The following is an 18458-nucleotide window of genomic DNA, read 5'->3' on the forward strand; positions in this document are numbered from 1 at the left end:
ACGGGGTGGCAAAGACTCGGACACAACTTAGCGACTGAGCACACACACACGGCAATAGGTACGTGAAACACCCTGAGACCCAGAGAAGGCTTAGTATATTGACAAATAAGAACAGGGTACAGTCCCATTCATAAATTTGGACACTGTTGGCCTCATATATGGTAGGTTTGTCAGAAGGGGTCTAAAATCAAGGGCAAATTCTGCTAGAGAAAAGGAGCCCTGTGGAGTCGGGCAGGGACCTAGGGAAGGAGGGAGTGAGGCAGGCTCCACCTGCCTCCTCTGGGGGGTGGCTGGAGGGCTGTGTTCCGAGGGAGGCCTCAGCCGCTTATGAGGACGCTGCTCACGGGGCCACGCTGTACTGTGCTCCGTCAGAGCCCGGAGCACAGTGGGGTCTCCTCCACTCTGGTTCTGTTTTCTACATATCAGCATAAAACCAGCTCACGTCCATCAAAGACATGCCTACGAGCGTTCATGGTAGCTCAGTCATAAATGGCCCCAAACTGGAAACACCCAAATCTCCATCTGCAGGAGAATGGATAAATAAACAGTGCTATATCCACACGGTGAAGTTCTACTTAGCGATGAGAAGAAGTGAACTTACAACACACGAAACAACATGGATGAATCTCCAAAATATTTTCTAAGTGAGAAAAGGCAGATCAAGGGAGTCTATACTGTAAGATTCCACAGTATGGAGTTCCAGGACCAGTGAAATGAGTCTGGGGCCACAGAGGTCAGAACAATGGGTGTCTTCATGGGAGAGGGTCTTTCTGGATATGGGGAATGTTCTAGATCTTGATCTGTGTGGTGTTGACACATAGGTATAGTGGTAAAGAACCCGCCTGACGATGCAGAAGATGCAGGAGACGGGGGTTATTAGATCCCTGAGTGGGGAAGATCCCCTGGAGACAGAAAGGGCACCCGGTTCCAGTATTCCTGCCTGGGAAAGCCCGAGGACAGAGGAGCCTGGTGGGCTACAGTCCATGGGGTTGCAAAGACACAAACGAGCGAGTGAGTACACAGACACATCAACGTTCATTCAGTGTGCATGTAAGATGTGCACCCTCTGGGTTGCTTCTCAATAAAAAAATGGTAAAAGAAAAAAATACAACTAGCAATTCCCTTCGCCAGAACAGAATTAATGGCTCAGCTTAGAGAGGGATTTAACTCTTGCAATGAAAAGAGTGGGATATAATGATTCTCTCTGACCAATATATGAAAGAAATCCGACAGGGCCAATGTCCAGTGGTGGGAAATTTGATCCCTGAGACAGAATAAGAACCCTGTATTCATAAACTTCACAACCTGAGGAGGCCAGGAAGGAAGACCTGTCCCCACTCAGGACAAGCTCAGAGAGCCATGGCTGAGCGAGGAATGGAGTGGATAAAACCCGCTCCCTGTTCTTCTATCTCAGAACTAACGATGGGGCCCCAACCCTCATCTTAGGAAATGATTAAGCTGGGAAGAACATGGGGGAAAAGCAACTGTGTTTATCTGACTTTCTGTAGCTGATTCCAAAGCAGCTAAGATTTCTCCATGAAAACACGATCCGTTTGACATCTCATCTGGGATGCCACAGAGATCAGAGAAAATCAGAGAGGCCAGCATGACGTGAACCGCCCAGGGGAGGACAGCACCCTCAGGAACGACCCTGTGTGGGATGCACGGTGAAGGATGCTAATTCCAGCAAAAGCCAAATGCAGGCTACCACAGCAAGCAAGCTGCATGGGGTCTTCTTCAAATAAAACCAGCCATAGGGACACTTCCCTGGTGGTCTACCGGTTAAGAATCGCCTCCCAGTGCAGGGGACACGGGTCCGATCCCTGGTCTGGGGAAGACTCCACATGTTTCAGGGCACCTAAGCCCAGGAGCCGCAACTACTGAAGCCCACATACCTAGAACCCCTGCTCCGAAACAAGAGAAGCCACCACAGTGAGAAGCCCACTCACCGCAACTAGACAGAAGGCCCCACTTGCCGCAACTAGAGAGAAGCCTGCACAGAGACGAAGACCCAGCAGAGCCATAAATAAATAAAAATAAAACCAGCCATGATCACAAATCGAGGTAGGAAACACTGTTTTCAATTATTATTTTTTTCTGCCAATGCCTCCCCTGCCCACCACGTTATCAATATTACCTTGTTCGCCTGACCCTACTCACCATGTCCATGATCAGATGTCCACAGAGAAAACACCTGTCAGCGGACTGCTGGAAACCAGAGTACTGCAGAGAGAAGAGAAAAGAAAGTTCAGCCCAGGCGGGGCAGAGGGATCTAGCCACTTCCCCGCCAGCCTCGAGGATCACAAAGAACGTCTTCGAGAGACGTGTCACTCTATACAGGAATCTCTCAAGTCTCTGTGGACAACAATGTGGTGAATTACAGAATACCCTCCGCCACAAGAGCCATTACAAACGCTGATACCGCTCATCTCTCAACAGCTGCACCCAGGCATCCATGACAGGCCAGGCTCTGCGTAAGAGGCTGTGCAGAGAGGCATCAGCCTCTAATCCAGTAGTTCTCAAGACACGTTCCCTGGCATCACCTGAGAACTTGTCAGAGTGCAAATTCTTAGGCTCCATCCCTGACCTACTGAATTGGACAATTGGAAACTAGGGGCAGGGGATGAGGGGTAGTGGCAATCTGGGTTTTTGCGAGCCCTCCAGGGAACTCTGATGCATGCTCAAGTTTGAGACCATTGCTCTAAATTTTCAAAACAATTCTGCAAGGTATATATTACACTGTTTCTCAAATGGAGACAAAGCAAAGCTCAGAGAGGTAAAGTTACTTTCTCACGGTCACATAGCCTATCAGGGGTGAGGATGGGATTCAAATTCAAGTCTGGGTCTGGTCAAAAAGCCAATGAATGCCTTGATGAAAGCATACATACTACCATAGGTAAAATAGATAGCCAATGGAAATTTGCTGTATGACTCAGGGAACTCACACTGGGGTTCTGTAACAACTTAGAGGAGTGGGAAAGGGTGGGAGGTGGGAGGGAGGTTCAAGAGAGAGGGGACATATGTACACCTATAACTAATCCATGTCGACATATGGCAGAAATCAAACCAATATTGTAAAGCAATTATCCATCAATTAAAAATAAATAATTTTTTTAAAAAGCCAATGCCTTTTACAATCAGCTTCAAAGAAACTAGATAAATATGATTTACCTTATCTTACCAAAACACACATACACACACACAGAGCTGGAATCTGGAAAGAAATGAGGAACTCACCTTAGAAAACAGACTAAATACCACACACTGGAAGATACTAGAAGCTTAGATATTGCAAATACAACTTAACAAGGGAAACTAATAGAAAGGAAGGCGGAAAAGAAAAGGGAACTTTTCTGGAGCCCTACACCACACAGCACAGGGGTTTGCTGCCCGGCACTTCCTCCTGATTCTAGGGGTAACAGTTCTTTATTTTTTAATTTAATTGTTATTTTTGGCTGTGTTGGGTCTTCCTTTCTGCGTGTGGGCTTTCTCTAGTCGCAGCAAGCGGGGGCTCCTCTCTAGTTGCGGTGCACGGGCGTCTCACTGCGGTGACTTCTCTTACTGTGAGGCATGGGCTCTAGGCACGTGGGCATCAGCAGTTGTAGCCCCTGGGCCCTAGAGCACGGGCTTGGTTGTGGTGCACGGGCTTATTCGCCCTGTGCTATGTGGGATCCTCCCAGATCAGAGAAGTGCTTTATTTTTGCTTAAGGTCCAGCCTTGCTCTGCCACCCTGTGGTCCCATGATTTCTGTGGGGTTGGCCCCCCATGCTAGGTCCTGAGGCAAGATCAGATCAGATCAGATCAGTCGCTCAGTCGTGTCCAACTCTTTTCGACCCGATGATTCGCAGCACGCCAGGCCTCCCTGTCCATCACCAACTCCCGGAGTTCACTGAGACTCATGTCCATCGAGTCAGCGATGCCATCCAGCCATCTCATCCTCTGTCGTCCCCTTCTCCTCCTGCCCCCAATCCCTCCCAGCATCAGAGTCTTTTCCAATGAGTCAACTCTTCACATGAGGTGGCCAAAGTACTGGAGTTTCAGCTTCAGCATCATTCCTTCCAAAGAAATCCCAGGGCTGATCTCCTTCAGAATGGACTGGTTGGATCTCCTGGCAGTCCAAGGGACTCTCAAGAGTCTTCCCCAACACCACAGTTCAAAAGTATCAATTCTTCGGTGCTCAGCCTTCTTCACAGTCCAACTCTCACATCCATACATGACCACAGGAAAAACCATAGCCTTGACTAGATGGACCTTTGTTGGCAAAGTAATGTCTCTGCTTTTTAATATGCTATCTAGGTTGGTCATAACTTTCCTTCCAAGGAGCAAGGGTCTTTTAATTTCATAGCTGCAGTCACCATCTGTAGTGATTTTGGAGCCCCCCAAAATAAAGTCTGACACTGTTTCCACTGTTTCCCCATCTATTTCCCATGAAGTGGTGGGACCAGATGCCATGATCTTCATTTTCTGAATGCTGAGCTTTAAGCCAACTTTTTCACTCTCCACTTTCACTTTCATCAAGAGGCCTTTGAGTTCCTCTTCACTTTCTGCCATAAGGGTGGTGTCATCTGCATAGCTGAGGTTATTGATATTTCTCCCAGCAATCTTGATTCCAGCTTGTGTTTCTTCCAGCCCAGCATTTCTCATGATGTACTCTACATATAAGTTAAATAAACAGGGTGACAATATACAGCCTTGACGAACTCCTTTTCCTATTTGGAACCAGTCTGTTGTTCCATGTCCAGTTCCAACTGTTGCTTCCTGACCTGCATATAGGTTTCTCAAGAGGCAGATCAGGTGGTCTGGTATTCCCATCTCTTTCAGAATTTTCCACAGTTTATTGTGATCCACACAGTCAAAGGCTTTGGCAGAGTCAATAAAGCAGAAATAGATGTTTTTCTGGAACACTCTTGCTTTTTCCATGATCCAGCGGATGTTGTCAATTTGATCTCTGGTTCCTCTGCCTTTTCTAAAACCAGCTTGAACATCAGGAAGTTCACGGTTCACATATTGCTGAAGCCTGGCTTGGAGAATTTTGAGTATTACTTTACTAGCGTGTGAGATGAGTGCAACTGTGCGGTAGTTTGAGCATTCTTTGGCATTGCCTTTCTTTGGGATTGGAATGAAAACTGACCTTTTCCAGTCCTGTGGCCACTGCTGAGTTTTCCAAATTTGCTGGCATATTGAGTGCAGCACTTTCACAGCATCATCTTTCAGGATTTGGAATAGCTCAACTGGAATTCCATCACCTCCACTAGCTTTGTTCGTAGTGATGCTTTCTAAGGCTCACTTGACTTCACATTCCAGGATGTCTGGCTCTAGGTCAGTGATCACACCATCGTGATTATCTGGGTCGTGAAGATCTTTTTTGTACAGTTCTTCTGTGTATTCTTGCCATCTCTTCTTAATATCTTCTGCTTCTGTTAGGTCCATACCATTTCTGTCCTTTATCAAGCTCATCTTTGCATGAAATGTTCCTTTGGTATCTCTGATTTTCTTGAAGAGATCCCTAGTCTTTCCCATTCTGTTGTTTTCCTCTATTTCTTTGCATTGATCGCTGAAGAAGGCTTTCTTATCTCTTCTTGCTATTCTTTGGAACTCTGCATTCAGATGTTTATATCTTTGCTTTTCTCCTTTGCTTTTCATTTCTCATCTTTTCACAGCTATTTGTAAGGCCTCCCCAGACAGCCATTTTGCTTTTTTGCATTTCTTTTCTATGGGAATGGTCTTGAGCCCTGTCTCCTGTACAGTGTCACGGACCTCATTCCATAGTTCATCAGGCACTCTATCAGATCTAGGCCCTTAAATCTATTTCTCACTTCCACTGTATAATCATAAGGGATTTGATTTAGGTCATACCTGAATGGTCTCATGGTTTTCCCTATTTTCTTCAATTTAAGTCTGAATTTGGCAATAAGGAGTTCATGGTCTGAGCCACAGTCAGCTCCTGGTCTTGTTTTTGCTGACTGTATAGAGCTTCTCCATCTTTGGCTGCAAAGAATATAATCAATCTGATTTCGGTGTTGACTATCTGGTGATGTCCATGTATAGAGTCTTCTCTTGTGTTGTTGGAAGAGGGTGTTGGTTATGACCAGTGCATTTTCTTGGCAAAACTCTATTAGTCTTTGCCCTGCTTCATTCCGTATTCCAAGGCCAAATTTGCCTGTTACTCCAGGTGTTTCTTGACTTCCTACTTTTGCATTCCAGTCCCCTATAATGAAAAGGAGATCTTTTTTGGGTGTTAGTTCTAAAATGTCTTGTAGGTCTTCATAGAACCGTTCAACTTCAGCTTCTACAGCGTTACTGGTTGGGGCATAGACTTGGATTACTGTGATATTGAATGGTTTGCCTTGGAAACGAACAGAGATTATTCTGTCGTCTTTGAGATTGCATCCAAGTACTGCACTTCGGACTCTTCTGTTGACCATGATGGCGACTCCATTTCTTCTGAGGGATTCCTGCCCGCAGTAGTAGATATAATGGTCGTCTGAGTTAAATTCACCCATTTCAGTCCATTTCAGTTCGCTGATTCCTAGAATGTTGACATTCACTCTTGCCATCTCTTGTTTGATCACTTCAAATTTGCCTTGCTTCATGGACCTGACATTCCAGGTTTCCTATGCAATATTGCTCTTTACAGCATCGTATCTTGCTTCTATCACCAGTCACATCCACAGCTGGGTACTGTTTTTGCTTTGGCTCCTCAGAGCCTTGCATGCCTCCAGCACCCATCACTTTGCCCAGGCATGGGCAGATGACCCACCCAGAGCCCATGAGACTCTAGAAGCAGGACAGGCACTCAGCCCAGCAGATTTGAAGCTGGGAGACAGTCAACTCTGGTGTGGCACCACCATCTGACTATCACATACACAGCACCAGTGACTAAAGTGAACACGTGGGAGGAAACGACCTCCCGAGGGCATGCAGGAATCAGTTTCCTTGGGTTTGCTTGCCTGTTACTGGCAAACATGAGTCATCATGAGTCAACCCACACATCCATGAAGAGGCTGGTCTGGAGCCATCTCTGGGTCGCACACTGGTCATCCTACTGACCGGGCATGGCTCCTTGCCTGGAGCTGTGTTAGGGTCTAAAGATGAGAAGGTGAAACACTGTATTCCCCTCTCCCTAGGAACTTTCAGTCAAGTCAGGAAAGACTTGTAAATGGACAGGCAGTGCGCTAACCGCTGGCCAGAAAACGCCAAGGGCAGCAGCACAGAGGAGGGGGACCCACTTTGAGGCCAGGGAACATGCAGGCTGTCGGAGGATCTGGGCAAACAAAGAGGGAAGGCGTTCCTGGCAGCGGACCCAGTGCAGACTCCAGCACACAGGGCGGGACGTGGGCGTGCAGAGAACCGCAAGCCCCACAGCGAGTGAGATGCAAGGCTGCGAGGGAGGCCGCCCGGACCGCAGGGAACTTCCGCGCATGCGCCGAACCCTGGCGCCGGGCCTGGGCAACGCGGCCGTGCAGCAGAGTGCGGGCCGTGGAGCCACAGGCGCCCGGGGGCGACACGGTGGCACCAGGGCCTGGCCGCGCTCTAGGAGGGGGAGGAAGGAGGCGGGGGGCAGGAGGAACCTAGGGCCCTGTTCTGAGAGTCGAGGTCCCAGGCAAGGCTGTTTTTTGGCTTCAGGTGACTCTCAAGGGAGTGGGAGGGCTGGGGGCCAACCCTGGGCCTGCCCAGTGGGCAGGGAGACCGTGAGCAGCTGGCCTCAGAGGTGCCCACAGGGCTGGAGTTCAGCTCTGGGACTCTCTGGCACATGCATGGACTTTTCCGCGAGTGGGAGAGGCAGAATGAGACAGAAGGGGGACCGGGATCCCAGAGAGAGACTTAAAAGCAGGGTGGAGGGGCTTCCCTGGTGGCTTGGTGGGGAGGGCCTCCTTGCCCATGTAGGAGGTGCGGATTCCACCCCTGACCCAGGAAGACCCCACAGGCTGCAGGGCAGCGAAGCTTGGGAGCCACAGCTACTGAAGCCCGCACTCCTAGGGCTGCACTCCTCAACAAGAGAGGCCAGCGCAATGAGAAGCAGGGAGGACCCAGTGCAGCCATAAATAAATAAAATTAAAAAAAAAAAGAGCTGGGTGAGACGGGCAAGGCACAAGAAGTCAGGCTGAGTGACCGTGAAGTCCCTGAAAAGCACAGAGCTGTGCGGCTTGTCATTTGCCTGGGAACGTGGGCCACTCGCCTGCTGCCGCTAAAGAAACGACTGGACCCCTTTCTCCAGCGGCGCGGCCTCCAGGGGGGCCTGGGGGGCGCCACGGAGTTAAACCACCTTCTGCCAGGCCTGCTTGGGTGACACACTCACCAGGAAGTCTTCCTCGCAGAACACTTTGCCGTTGACGAAATAAAAGGCTTTTCCTCTCAGCTTCCGGCCTAAGGAGAAAGCACAAAGGCAGGGTAAGAAGAAAATGTTCATAGGCACTGGAAAAGGAGACAAGAAGGGCTTGTAAAGCAGAAATAATCATGCAGAAAACAATGCCAACCATTAGTCACAGGTTCTGGTTTCTGGAAGGTGACGTGGCCCTTGGTAACAGGCAGACTCGGGCCAGAAGACAGGGTCTCTGATATGGGTGTCGCCTGGCAGGCCGACTGGGGAATCCTCCTATACCTACTTCTGCCACCTCCTCTCTGCTGAGAAAGAGGCCACTGAGACACTGGGTGACAAGGGGGCAGTGGTGCCCGCATGTGCAGGGACCAGGCTACCGTCTCCTGTGAAGCTGGCGTTTCCCACAGGGCTGGGGACCCTCGCCTCGGAGATGGTCTCCAGGGCGTGCTGGAGACAGCCTGTCAGGAAAGTCCCATAAACTGGTCAGCTCTTATTTTCCTTACTTCCACGTCTTTTCTCATCTGAACGACAGAAAACGCACGCTGCTGAAAAGATGACGAAGTTTCCTGTTTTCTCTGGATCTCAATGGGGTGGGCGGGAGTGGGAAACATGCAAGACACCCTGACTGCTCAGATATAACTTTAGTTTCCAGAGAGCTAGGATGCTGACAAGAAGTGTACTATTTATCAACTCCTTAGATCCATTTAGAAAAAAAAAAAAAAAACACCTGTTCAAGGTAAGTGGGAACATCTTGGTGGGGGACCCTGAAGCAGCAACCCCAGATCTAAGAATATTTACAGGGCCACACACAAAACACACCCAACAGACTCCATGGAAGCTTCAGAAACTGAATAATTTCTAAACACTAGTGGAATCAAGACCCTTAGACCTAGTTCACCTGAAACCAAAATCACCAGTGTCAAAAACACTAACAGTGCTGGAGACACACAGAAATCCCCCCCCACACAGTGGGTGTCCTCACCTGTGATGCCCCAGAGCAGGCCAACAGTACAAGGTACCTGGGGAGAGGGTGCTCATGAGGACTCGTCAGAGCTCAGAGAGGACTCTGAAAGCATCAACACAGGCGAAACACTACAAAAGGAAAAATAAACTAAAAAGCAAACCTCCAGACAGACTAAAGACCTCAGACTTTCTGTGAAACACAAAAGCCACTGTGTTAGAAATTACAGGCAACTGTCTTTGACTTTGGCGAGGTAAGGATTTCCATCCAGTGACCTTCCACTAGAAATGGGCTTCCCTAGTAGCTCAGTTGGTAAAGACTCTGCCTGCAATGCAGGAGACCTCGGTTCGATTCCTGGCGTGGGAAGATCCCCTGAAGAAGGGATAGGCTACCCATTCCATTACTCTTGGACTTCTCTGGTCGCTCAGCTGGTAAAGAATCCACCTGCGATGTGAGAGACCTGGGTTTGATCCCTGGGTTGGGAAGATCCCCTGGAGAAAGGAACCACTATTCCACTCCAGTATTCTGGCCTGGAGAATCCCATGGACTGTATAGTCCATGGGGTCGCAGAGAGTCAGACACGACTGAGTGACTTTCACTTTCATGGTAAGTTCCTCGGGAAGGCCCTGACCCTCTCCTGGCCTCATCAGACCCTTTGTGTGGTGTTAGCTGCTGCCAGATTCACTGTTATCTCACTGTCGCCCCAACCCTCTGATTGGTTCCTCTAGAACAGTTTAATGCTCTGAGCATGTGCTACATTCCCTGAGGATGTAACTATAATTTTAATTCAGCCTTGGGCTAAGCGGGCTTGGTAATCATCTCAGTTCAGTTCAGTTCAGTTGCTCAGTCATGTTCGACTCTTTGCGACCCCATGAACCACAGCACGCTAGGCCTCCCCGTCCATCACCAACTCCCAGAGTCCACCCAAACCCATGTCCATTGAGTTGGTGATGCCATCCAACCATCTCATCCTCTGTCGTCCCCTTCTCCTCCTGCCTTCAATCTTTCCCAGCATCAGGGTCTTTTCAAATGAGTCAGCTCTTCGCATCAGGTGGCCTAGTTTCAGCTTCAGCATCAGTCCTTCCAACGAACACCCAGGGCTGATCTCCTTTAGGATGGACTGGTTGGACCTCCTTGCAGTCCAAGGGACTCTCAAGAGTCTTCAACACCACAGTTCAAAAGCATCAATTCTTCGGCGCTCAGCTTTCTTTATAGTCCAACTCCCACATCCATACCTGACCACTGGAAAAACCATAGCCTTGACTAGACGGACCTTTGTTGGCAAAGTAATGTCTCTGCTTTTTAATATGCTGTCTAGGTTGGTCATAACTTTCCTTCTAAGGAGCTGCTGCTGCTAAGTCGCTTCAGTCGTGTCCGACTCTGTGCGACCCCATAGACCGCAGCCCACCAGGCTCTGCTGTCCCTGGGATTCTCCAGGCAAGAACACTGGAGTGGGTTGCCATTGCCTTTTCCATTGTGTGAAAGTGAAGTCACTCAGTCCCATCCAACTTGTAGCGACCCCATGGACTGCAGCCTACCAGGCTCCTCCATCCATGGGATTTTCTAGGCAAGAGTACTGGAGTGGCTTGCCATTGCCTTCTGCAGTCACCATCTACAGTGATTTTGGAGCCCAGAAAAATAAAGTCAGCCACTGTGTCCACTGTTTCCCCATCTATTTGCCATGAAGTGATGGGAGTGGATGCCATGATCTTCGTTTTCTGAATGTTGAGCTTTAAGCCAACTTTTTCATTCTTTCACTTTCATCAAGAGGCTCTTTAGTTCTTCTTCACTTTCTGCCATAAGGGTGGTGTCATCTGCATATCTGAGGTTATTGATATTTCTCCTGGCAATCTTCATTCCAGATTGTGCTTCCTCCAGCCCAGCGTTTCTCATGATGTACTCTCCATAGAAGTTAAATAAGCATGGTGACAATTTACAGCCTTGATGTACTCCTTTTCCTATTTGGAACCAGTCTGTTGTTCCATGCTCAGTTCTAACTGTTGCTTCCTGACCTGCATACAGATTTCTCAAGAGGCAGATCAGGTGATCTGGTATTCCCATCTCTTTCAGAATTTTCCACAGTTTATTGTGATCCACACAGTCAAAGTCTTTGGCATAGTCAATAAAGCAGAAATAGATGTTTTTTCTGGAACTCTCTTGCTTTTTCGCTGATCCAGCAGATGTTGGCAATTTGATCTCTGGTTCTTCTGCCTTTTCTAAAACCAGCTTGAACATCTGGAAGTTCACGGTTCACATATTGCTGAAGCCTGGCTTGGAGAATTTTGAGCATTACTTTACTAGTGTGTGAGATGAGTGCAACTGTGCGGTAGTTTGAGCATTCTTTGATATTACCTTTATTTGGGATTCGAATGAAAACTGACCTTTTCCAGTTCTGTGGTAATCATCTAACCGAGGGAAATAAATTGAATAGAAGGAAAGCAAGTCAGGGATGAGAAGATGGCTACAACATAGCATTAGTATCTAAAACGCATAAAGAACATCAATAATCCTGAGAAAAAGACAACTGTGTGTGTTTGTATACCTAGATCAGATAAACATGCACACTTACATGACTGCAAAAATCAGTGTATGCTCATACGTACATGTAAACCGAATGTCAATAGTCACCTGTGAGTAAAGGAAATGGTGATTTTTATTAGTTTTTTTCCCCTCTGCAATCACTACATATATTACTTTTATTGCCTGAACAACAAACTTTAGTGGAGTGAGAGTGTGAAGGGCAATGGAGCGTATGTTAGAATCTTTAGCTCTCCAAACTTTCCTTCTGTCCTCCCCTCAGAGTTGTTCTAGGAGGTTCTCATTATAGAACCTTCACAAGCAAACTAGACTAGTTTCCCAACTAAACTAGACTAAAAAGAATGAGTACCTACAGCTCAATGATTTCAGGGTCCCTATAACAGAATCCTCTGACATCCATAGAAGTTTAATTTAACAATGTTACTGACTTACAATTCTCTCCCTCCATAAAAAGATTCCAGAGGACCCAGAGTTTCAGAAAGGAAAGTGAGAACTAACAAGAGTGTCTTTTCCACCTTGTGCCCCGACCAGGCTCAGGGTGACACTAATGGGCTGCTTCCCTACAGCCAAGCCAACAAGGACACAAAGAGCCCACCGTTAAAAGGAGCTGCCCAGACATGCAGGAAAACAGTCCCCCCGCCACACACACCGTCTGGCTGCAAGTCTGTGGCGTGCCCCTTGCTCTGCTCTGGGGTGTCCCAACCAGGATGAACCAGTGCGGATGAGAGCCAAGGAAGCGAGGCTGCAGCTGCTAAGGTGGTCACTAGAGGGAGCCAGGAGGCTGCCTGGAAACGCACAGGACTTGCCAGAGAGAGAGAAAGCTTCTGAGCCAAGGTGTGGAGAACACCCAGCTCTTCTCTTGGGATGGGATCAGGGACATTCTAAGGAATCTCGGCAGGAATTAGCTTTTTGATTTAACAGACGGTAGATCACCTCTCTTCCAAAAATCACAGAGGAAAAGGGTCACACACGCCGAACTCAAACCCTGTAGCAGTCTAAGAAAGATAAATGAGAGCTTTTTCACATATGATAACAAAGATTTTTTTAAACAATCACATTTGTTTGTGATGGCCATCAGTGCATATTTCTGTAAGCTACAGAGAAGAGTGTAAAATGATAAGCTCACCCTGGAGAGGAAACTCTTAAATTATTTATCTCTGACTCAGAGGGGCTGTCTGGGACTTAGCTTAGGGAATGAATCAGAAATATGAATAAATGTTTACTTGGATCCAAACTGGCAGCCTTAGAGGAAATGATCACATAAAGCAGAGTACATGTAAATGTAACATGTAGCCATTTAAAACACCCTTCAAGTAAGTGTTTCAGTGGTATGAGAAAATGCTTTACTATAGGAGGGTACTCAAATTATGTTAGTAAGGGACAAACGCAAGCTAGATACCTGCACCTACATTTACAGCACAATTCCTACACCCACACACACACCACTGATGTTCAAAATGGAAGGCTGCATACTAAAACTAATCGCTTTTAGCACTGGTCGATAGTACTACAGGAAAATTTCACTTTCCATTTTATATTTTTCTTTCAAAAACGTATCTAATGTTATATAGCACTGACAGGCTTATTCAAGGGAAATTTCACTTACCACTTTATACTTTTCAATATTTACAACATTTTTCTATTATTAAATACAGTTCAGTTCAGTCGCTCAGTCGTGTCCGACTCTTTGCAACCCCATGAGTCACAGCACGCCAGACCTCCCTGTCCATCACCAACTGCCGGAGTTCACCCAAACTCATGTCCATCGAGTCGGTGATACCATCCAGCCATCTCATCCTCTGTCATCCCCTTCTCCTCCTGCCCCCAATCCCTCCCAGCATCAGGGTCTTTTCCAATGAGTCAACTCTTCGCATGAGGTGGCCAAAGTATTGGAGTTTCAGCTTTAGCATCATTGCTTCCAAAGAAATCCCAGGTCTGATCTCCTTCAGAATGGACTGGTTGGATCTCCTTGCAGTCCAAGGGACTGAAGAGTCTTCTCCAACACCACAGTTCAAAAGCATCAATTCTTCGGCACTCAGCTTTCTTCACAGTCCAACTCTCACATCCATACATGACCACTGGAAAAACCATAACCTTGACTAGACGGACCTTTGTTGGCAAAGTAATGTCTCTGGTTTTGAATATGCCATCTAGGTTGGTCATAACTTTCCTTCCAAGGAGTAAGCGCGTCTTTTAATGTCATGGCTGCAATCACCATCTACAGTGATTTTGGAGCCCCCAAAATTAAATACAGTAGAAGATGGTATAAGAGAAATTTCACCTTCTGCTTCACACATTTTAAATTTTTCTAGAATCATGTATTCATAATCTGAGAAACAATACTTTCTTCTTTAACTTTCAAATAAAACTCATGTAATAATGTGAAAAGGAAAAAAAAAGTAAGATTCAGTTATGTAATGAAGAAATTTAAAGAAAAAAGACTGGAAAGGAAATCTGTGCAAGAATGACAGGGTCTCTGGGTAGACGTACATGGTATCTGAATGACTGTGGGGGGTGAGGCAGGAATTCACTAGTTGTTTGCTTCTTTATACTCTCCTAAACTTCCCCAAACTTAATAGTGAGCAGGTGTCAGTTTGATGATCATTCTAAAAAGTGCCCAACTGGCCAGACAAATCCTCTCCCTGCCAGGTCCCAGAGCTGAGGAGTCCCATGTCCAGACCCCAGAGGCAGGGGCAGCAGACAAAAGTTGCATCTCTATTTCCTTTATTACCAAAAAAATATAAATAAACAAGGACTTCCCCCACAGACCCAAGAAGGTGGGGCCTTTCTCTGCTCTGAAGGACTCAAACTCTGGTTTTCACGAAAGTTTTAAACGATCCACCCCACCCCCACCCCGAGTTTAGAAACCGACTTCCACACCCATAGTTTGCATTTTCTCAAAGTGAGAGAAGGAAACGAACATCTGTTGATGGCCTCCTGTTGTTTCAAGTGCCGTATTTAGAAGTTTCATACACTAAAAAATAGTTTTTAAAGTGTCTGAATACACTGCCACACGTTACTACATCGTTAGTCCCCCTTCTGTTCCCACCTTCCACGTTCCTTTCACAGAGACATTTCACAAACCACTCCCTGTCTCCTACTCTAGGATGCATTCAGCGGGAAAGAATTCACCAAAGAATTAGGCAGAAATAGGACCCGTCACGTGTCAACATCACGGAGCAGTGTGGGAATGCAGGGACCGGGGATCACTGGACATGACGGCCAGTGATCTGTGGTCAGCAGTCTGGGCTTCCTCTTCTCTTTCATAAAGACGCCATGTGGTGTCTCCTCACTCCGTCCTGTCTGACTCTTTGAGACCCCATGGACTGCAGCCCACCAGGCTCCTCTGTCCGGGGGATTTCCCAGGAAAGAATACTGGAGTGGGTTGCCACTTCCTTCTCCAGGGGATCTTCCCAAGCCAGGGATCAAACCCACATCTCCTGCATTGGCAGGCGGATTCTTTGCCACTGAGCCACCAGGAAAGCCCTAAAGACACCATGGAAAGTGAATGTTAGTTGCTCAGTTACGTCCAACCCTTTGAGACCCATGGACTGTAGGCTGCCAGGTTCCTCTGTCAATGGAATTCTCCAGGCAAGAATACTGGAGTGGGTAGCCATTTCCTTCTCCAGGGGATCTTCCTGACCCAGGGACTGAACCCAGGTCTCCTGCATTGCAGGTGGATTCTTAGGTCAAACAATATCATCTCCACCTCATACATTAGGAAGGCTCAGCGAGGCTCGCCCAGGTAATGAACGGGCAGGTTGGAAGCCAGGCTGTCTGACGCTGATGTGTGTGCTTGTTCCATTGTGCCATAAGCCCACCTGCACGGTTTAACATCTGCTGAGTGCACACCGCCATGTGGAATCCAGTCTCTCTCTCCCTACTAGGGAATGGAGAGGGCGTTTTCATTTTTTAAAGTGCCTTCTATGTACTGGGCACTTTACCTACCCTGTATCCCTTTAACTGTCTTGACAATTCTGTAAAAATCCCTTGTGATGGCACCCATGTGGGATATCACTCGACTGGTGACGACCCCCATCTTCTACCCTAGACACACGGAAGGAAGGTAAGGCCATGCAGAAAACAGCAAGCAAACTCCTCTTGAAAAGCAGAGAGGCAGAAAGAAGGTATTCTCCAGGCTGAATCACTCTAGATCTAGCCAATGAAACAGACACTGATGAACTGGGAAATTCCTGGAATCACAGCCACTGTCCTGAAAGTTCCAGGCAAGGGCAGGACCCCGAGCCATCCGCACTGACAAATAAGCTAGAGCAGCCGAGCACCGCCAGGTGGCGCCAGACCACAGCCACGACGCGACAGGCAGGAACCACACAGTGGGGCTGAGAACTCCGGGCTGGTGGGCATTGGAGGTTGGCTGGGGTCATCTCATTAAACCCGGCAATAATGTGACCCCAGAGCAGTTTAACTCCGCATACGGCATTGTATGCAGTTTCACTGAGTCTTCATGTTGCAGATGAGGAAACAAAAGCTAAAGGGTCCAGCACGTTTGGCTGTCTGGCCAAAGCCAAGTACAAGAACTGGGCTTTGAACCCAGGCCTCACAAGAAACCCACTCCAGGGTCCTCGCCCGGGAAACCCACGGCCAGAGGAGCCTGGTGGGCTACAGTCCGCAGGGTCGCAAAGAGTCGGACACGACTGAGCAACTGAACAACTCACTGGTGCCAGGTCAACTCTTCCCATCGCACTGTATCCCTTTGCCCTGGGACGGGAGAAGGTGGATTTCTTGACCTTCCCAATGATACTTCTTCCCCATGTGACTCCCCTGAGTGCTGGTGACAAGCCACAGTCCTCACACTGCCGACGGTGGCACGTATTTGGAGCCAGCGGAGCCGTGCCAGAGCTCACACAGACCGGAAGATAAAGCAGAACGGCCAAGGCGTGAACACGAGAAAACAGGCCTGCGGTTCTCAGACTTCAGCGTGCTTCAGAACCACCCGGCAGCTGTGCTAACACACAAGGCTTCTACGGCCCCGCCTCAGAGATTCTGACTCCGTAGGTCCGGGAAGGGCCTGAGGATCCGCCTGTCGGACGACTTCTCAGGTGCTGCTGACCATGCTGGTCCAGGGACCGCACTTGGAGAACCACTGAGTCGGGCTGCGCCTCGGGCCCGTCTCTGAACTAGCAGCTCCACTGGAAGAGAGTCATCCAGGTCCACCAAAACTGCTGAGCCTGGCCGGGGCTCCCCTGGCGGGCCAGGGGTTGAGAATCCACTGCCAGTGCGGGGCATGTGAATTCCATCTCTGATCCGGAAACTAAGATCTCACACGTCACGGTGCAACTAAACCCACGCGCCACAACCACTGAGCCCGCGTGCCCTAGAGCCTGTGCCCCGCAGCAAGAGAAGGCACCGGAGCAAGAAGCCTGCACGCTACAGCTAGAGAGTAGCCACCGAGTATCAAGTATCACAACTAGGGGAGGTCCGAGCAGCAACGAAGAGCCTGTGCGCTGCTGGTGAGACCCAGTGCAGCAAAAACTAAAGACCCAGACCATTCCTATAACAATTAGCATCAAATACAAAGCTGTTGAGAAGGAAGAAGGTGTGTCGGGTTACATCTTCGCAACTCTAGTTTCAGAATCATCCTGCTTCAAGCAGAGGAAGTCCCTGAAACGGGAAACAGCTGGTGATATGCACACGAAAAATATTCCAAATAAAGAGTTTTTCCAGAGCTATGGAATATAGTAGTCAAAGTCGCTCTTTATTTTCCGATCACAACAATAGCTCATAAAATATTGACTAATAAATGCACAGACTCATCAAGAATCCACTCCAAAAAGCCACTTCCCATAGATGCAGTGAATGAATATTTTATATAGGTCTACGGGGGCACCTCCAGATGAAAAGAGAAAAATGTGGATAAAGTCAGTGTAGCTTAGTGAGGGAAAGAACAGCTGAGGACGACACTAGAGAGGTCGGCCACTTAGTGTGACAAATAAAACTAAACTGGCAACACTCACCATTCTTCCTGATTTCTAGAAATAGAAACAGCTCAACTACTCTGGAAAAGTAATTGGCCCTTAGCAGTAAGACCTTACCGCAAATGTGTTTCCAAAGTATCTCCCTGAAAAGTAACAATGCAAAGTTTTCCCGACAATGAAGATACTTCCTGAGAGAAGTAAAAACCAGCAATCCTTCAGATACGTTTTTATTGTACTGTTCCAGCTGGTAACTTCTCCCCGTGCCATCCGCAGTGGCTACCAGCCCATATGTGGCCATTGATACGTAATTCTGTATTATTCAAAATAACATTAAAAATTCAGTTCAAGGGCTTCCCTGGTGACTCAGCAGTAAAGAATCCTCCTGCCAATGCTGGGGACGTGGGTTCGATCCCTGATGCGGGAAGATCCCACGTGCCGCAGGGCAGCTAAGCCCGTGTGCCACCACGACTGAAGCCTGTGCACCCTGGAGCCCGTGCTCCACAAGAGAAGCCACTGCAATGAAAAACCCGTGCACCCCGCTCAATGCAACTAGAGAAAAGCCCATGCAACAGTGAAGACCCAGCACAGTGAAATTCTTTTTTAAAATTCAGTTCAGGAGGAGGAAATGGCAACCCACTCCAATATTTTTGCCTGGGAAATCCCATCGACAGGGGAGCTTGGCAGGCTATAGTCCATGGGGTCG

The 18458-nt window shown here is 48.0% G+C and overlaps 1 protein-coding gene across 1 annotated transcript in view; it reads right to left on the reverse strand.

Annotated features, from left to right (window-relative positions):
- LIMD1 (LIM domain containing 1) overlaps positions 1–18458 on the reverse strand; it is a 79113-nt gene that overhangs the window by 10595 nt on the left and 50060 nt on the right. Inside the window, exons 3-4 of the mRNA XM_086368424.1 lie at positions 8300–8367; positions 2161–2223 (exon numbers count right to left, since the gene is read on the reverse strand). Coding sequence (XP_086224550.1) covers positions 2161–2223; positions 8300–8367 — 131 coding nt within the window. The remainder of the gene's footprint in view (positions 1–2160; positions 2224–8299; positions 8368–18458) is intronic.

The sequence above is a fragment of the Bos grunniens genome, chromosome 22 (assembly GCF_055505025.1).
Source record: "Bos grunniens cultivar Pamir isolate PY7600 chromosome 22, Bosgru_T2T1.0, whole genome shotgun sequence".
NCBI classification, from domain to species: Eukaryota; Metazoa; Chordata; class Mammalia; order Artiodactyla; family Bovidae; genus Bos; species Bos grunniens.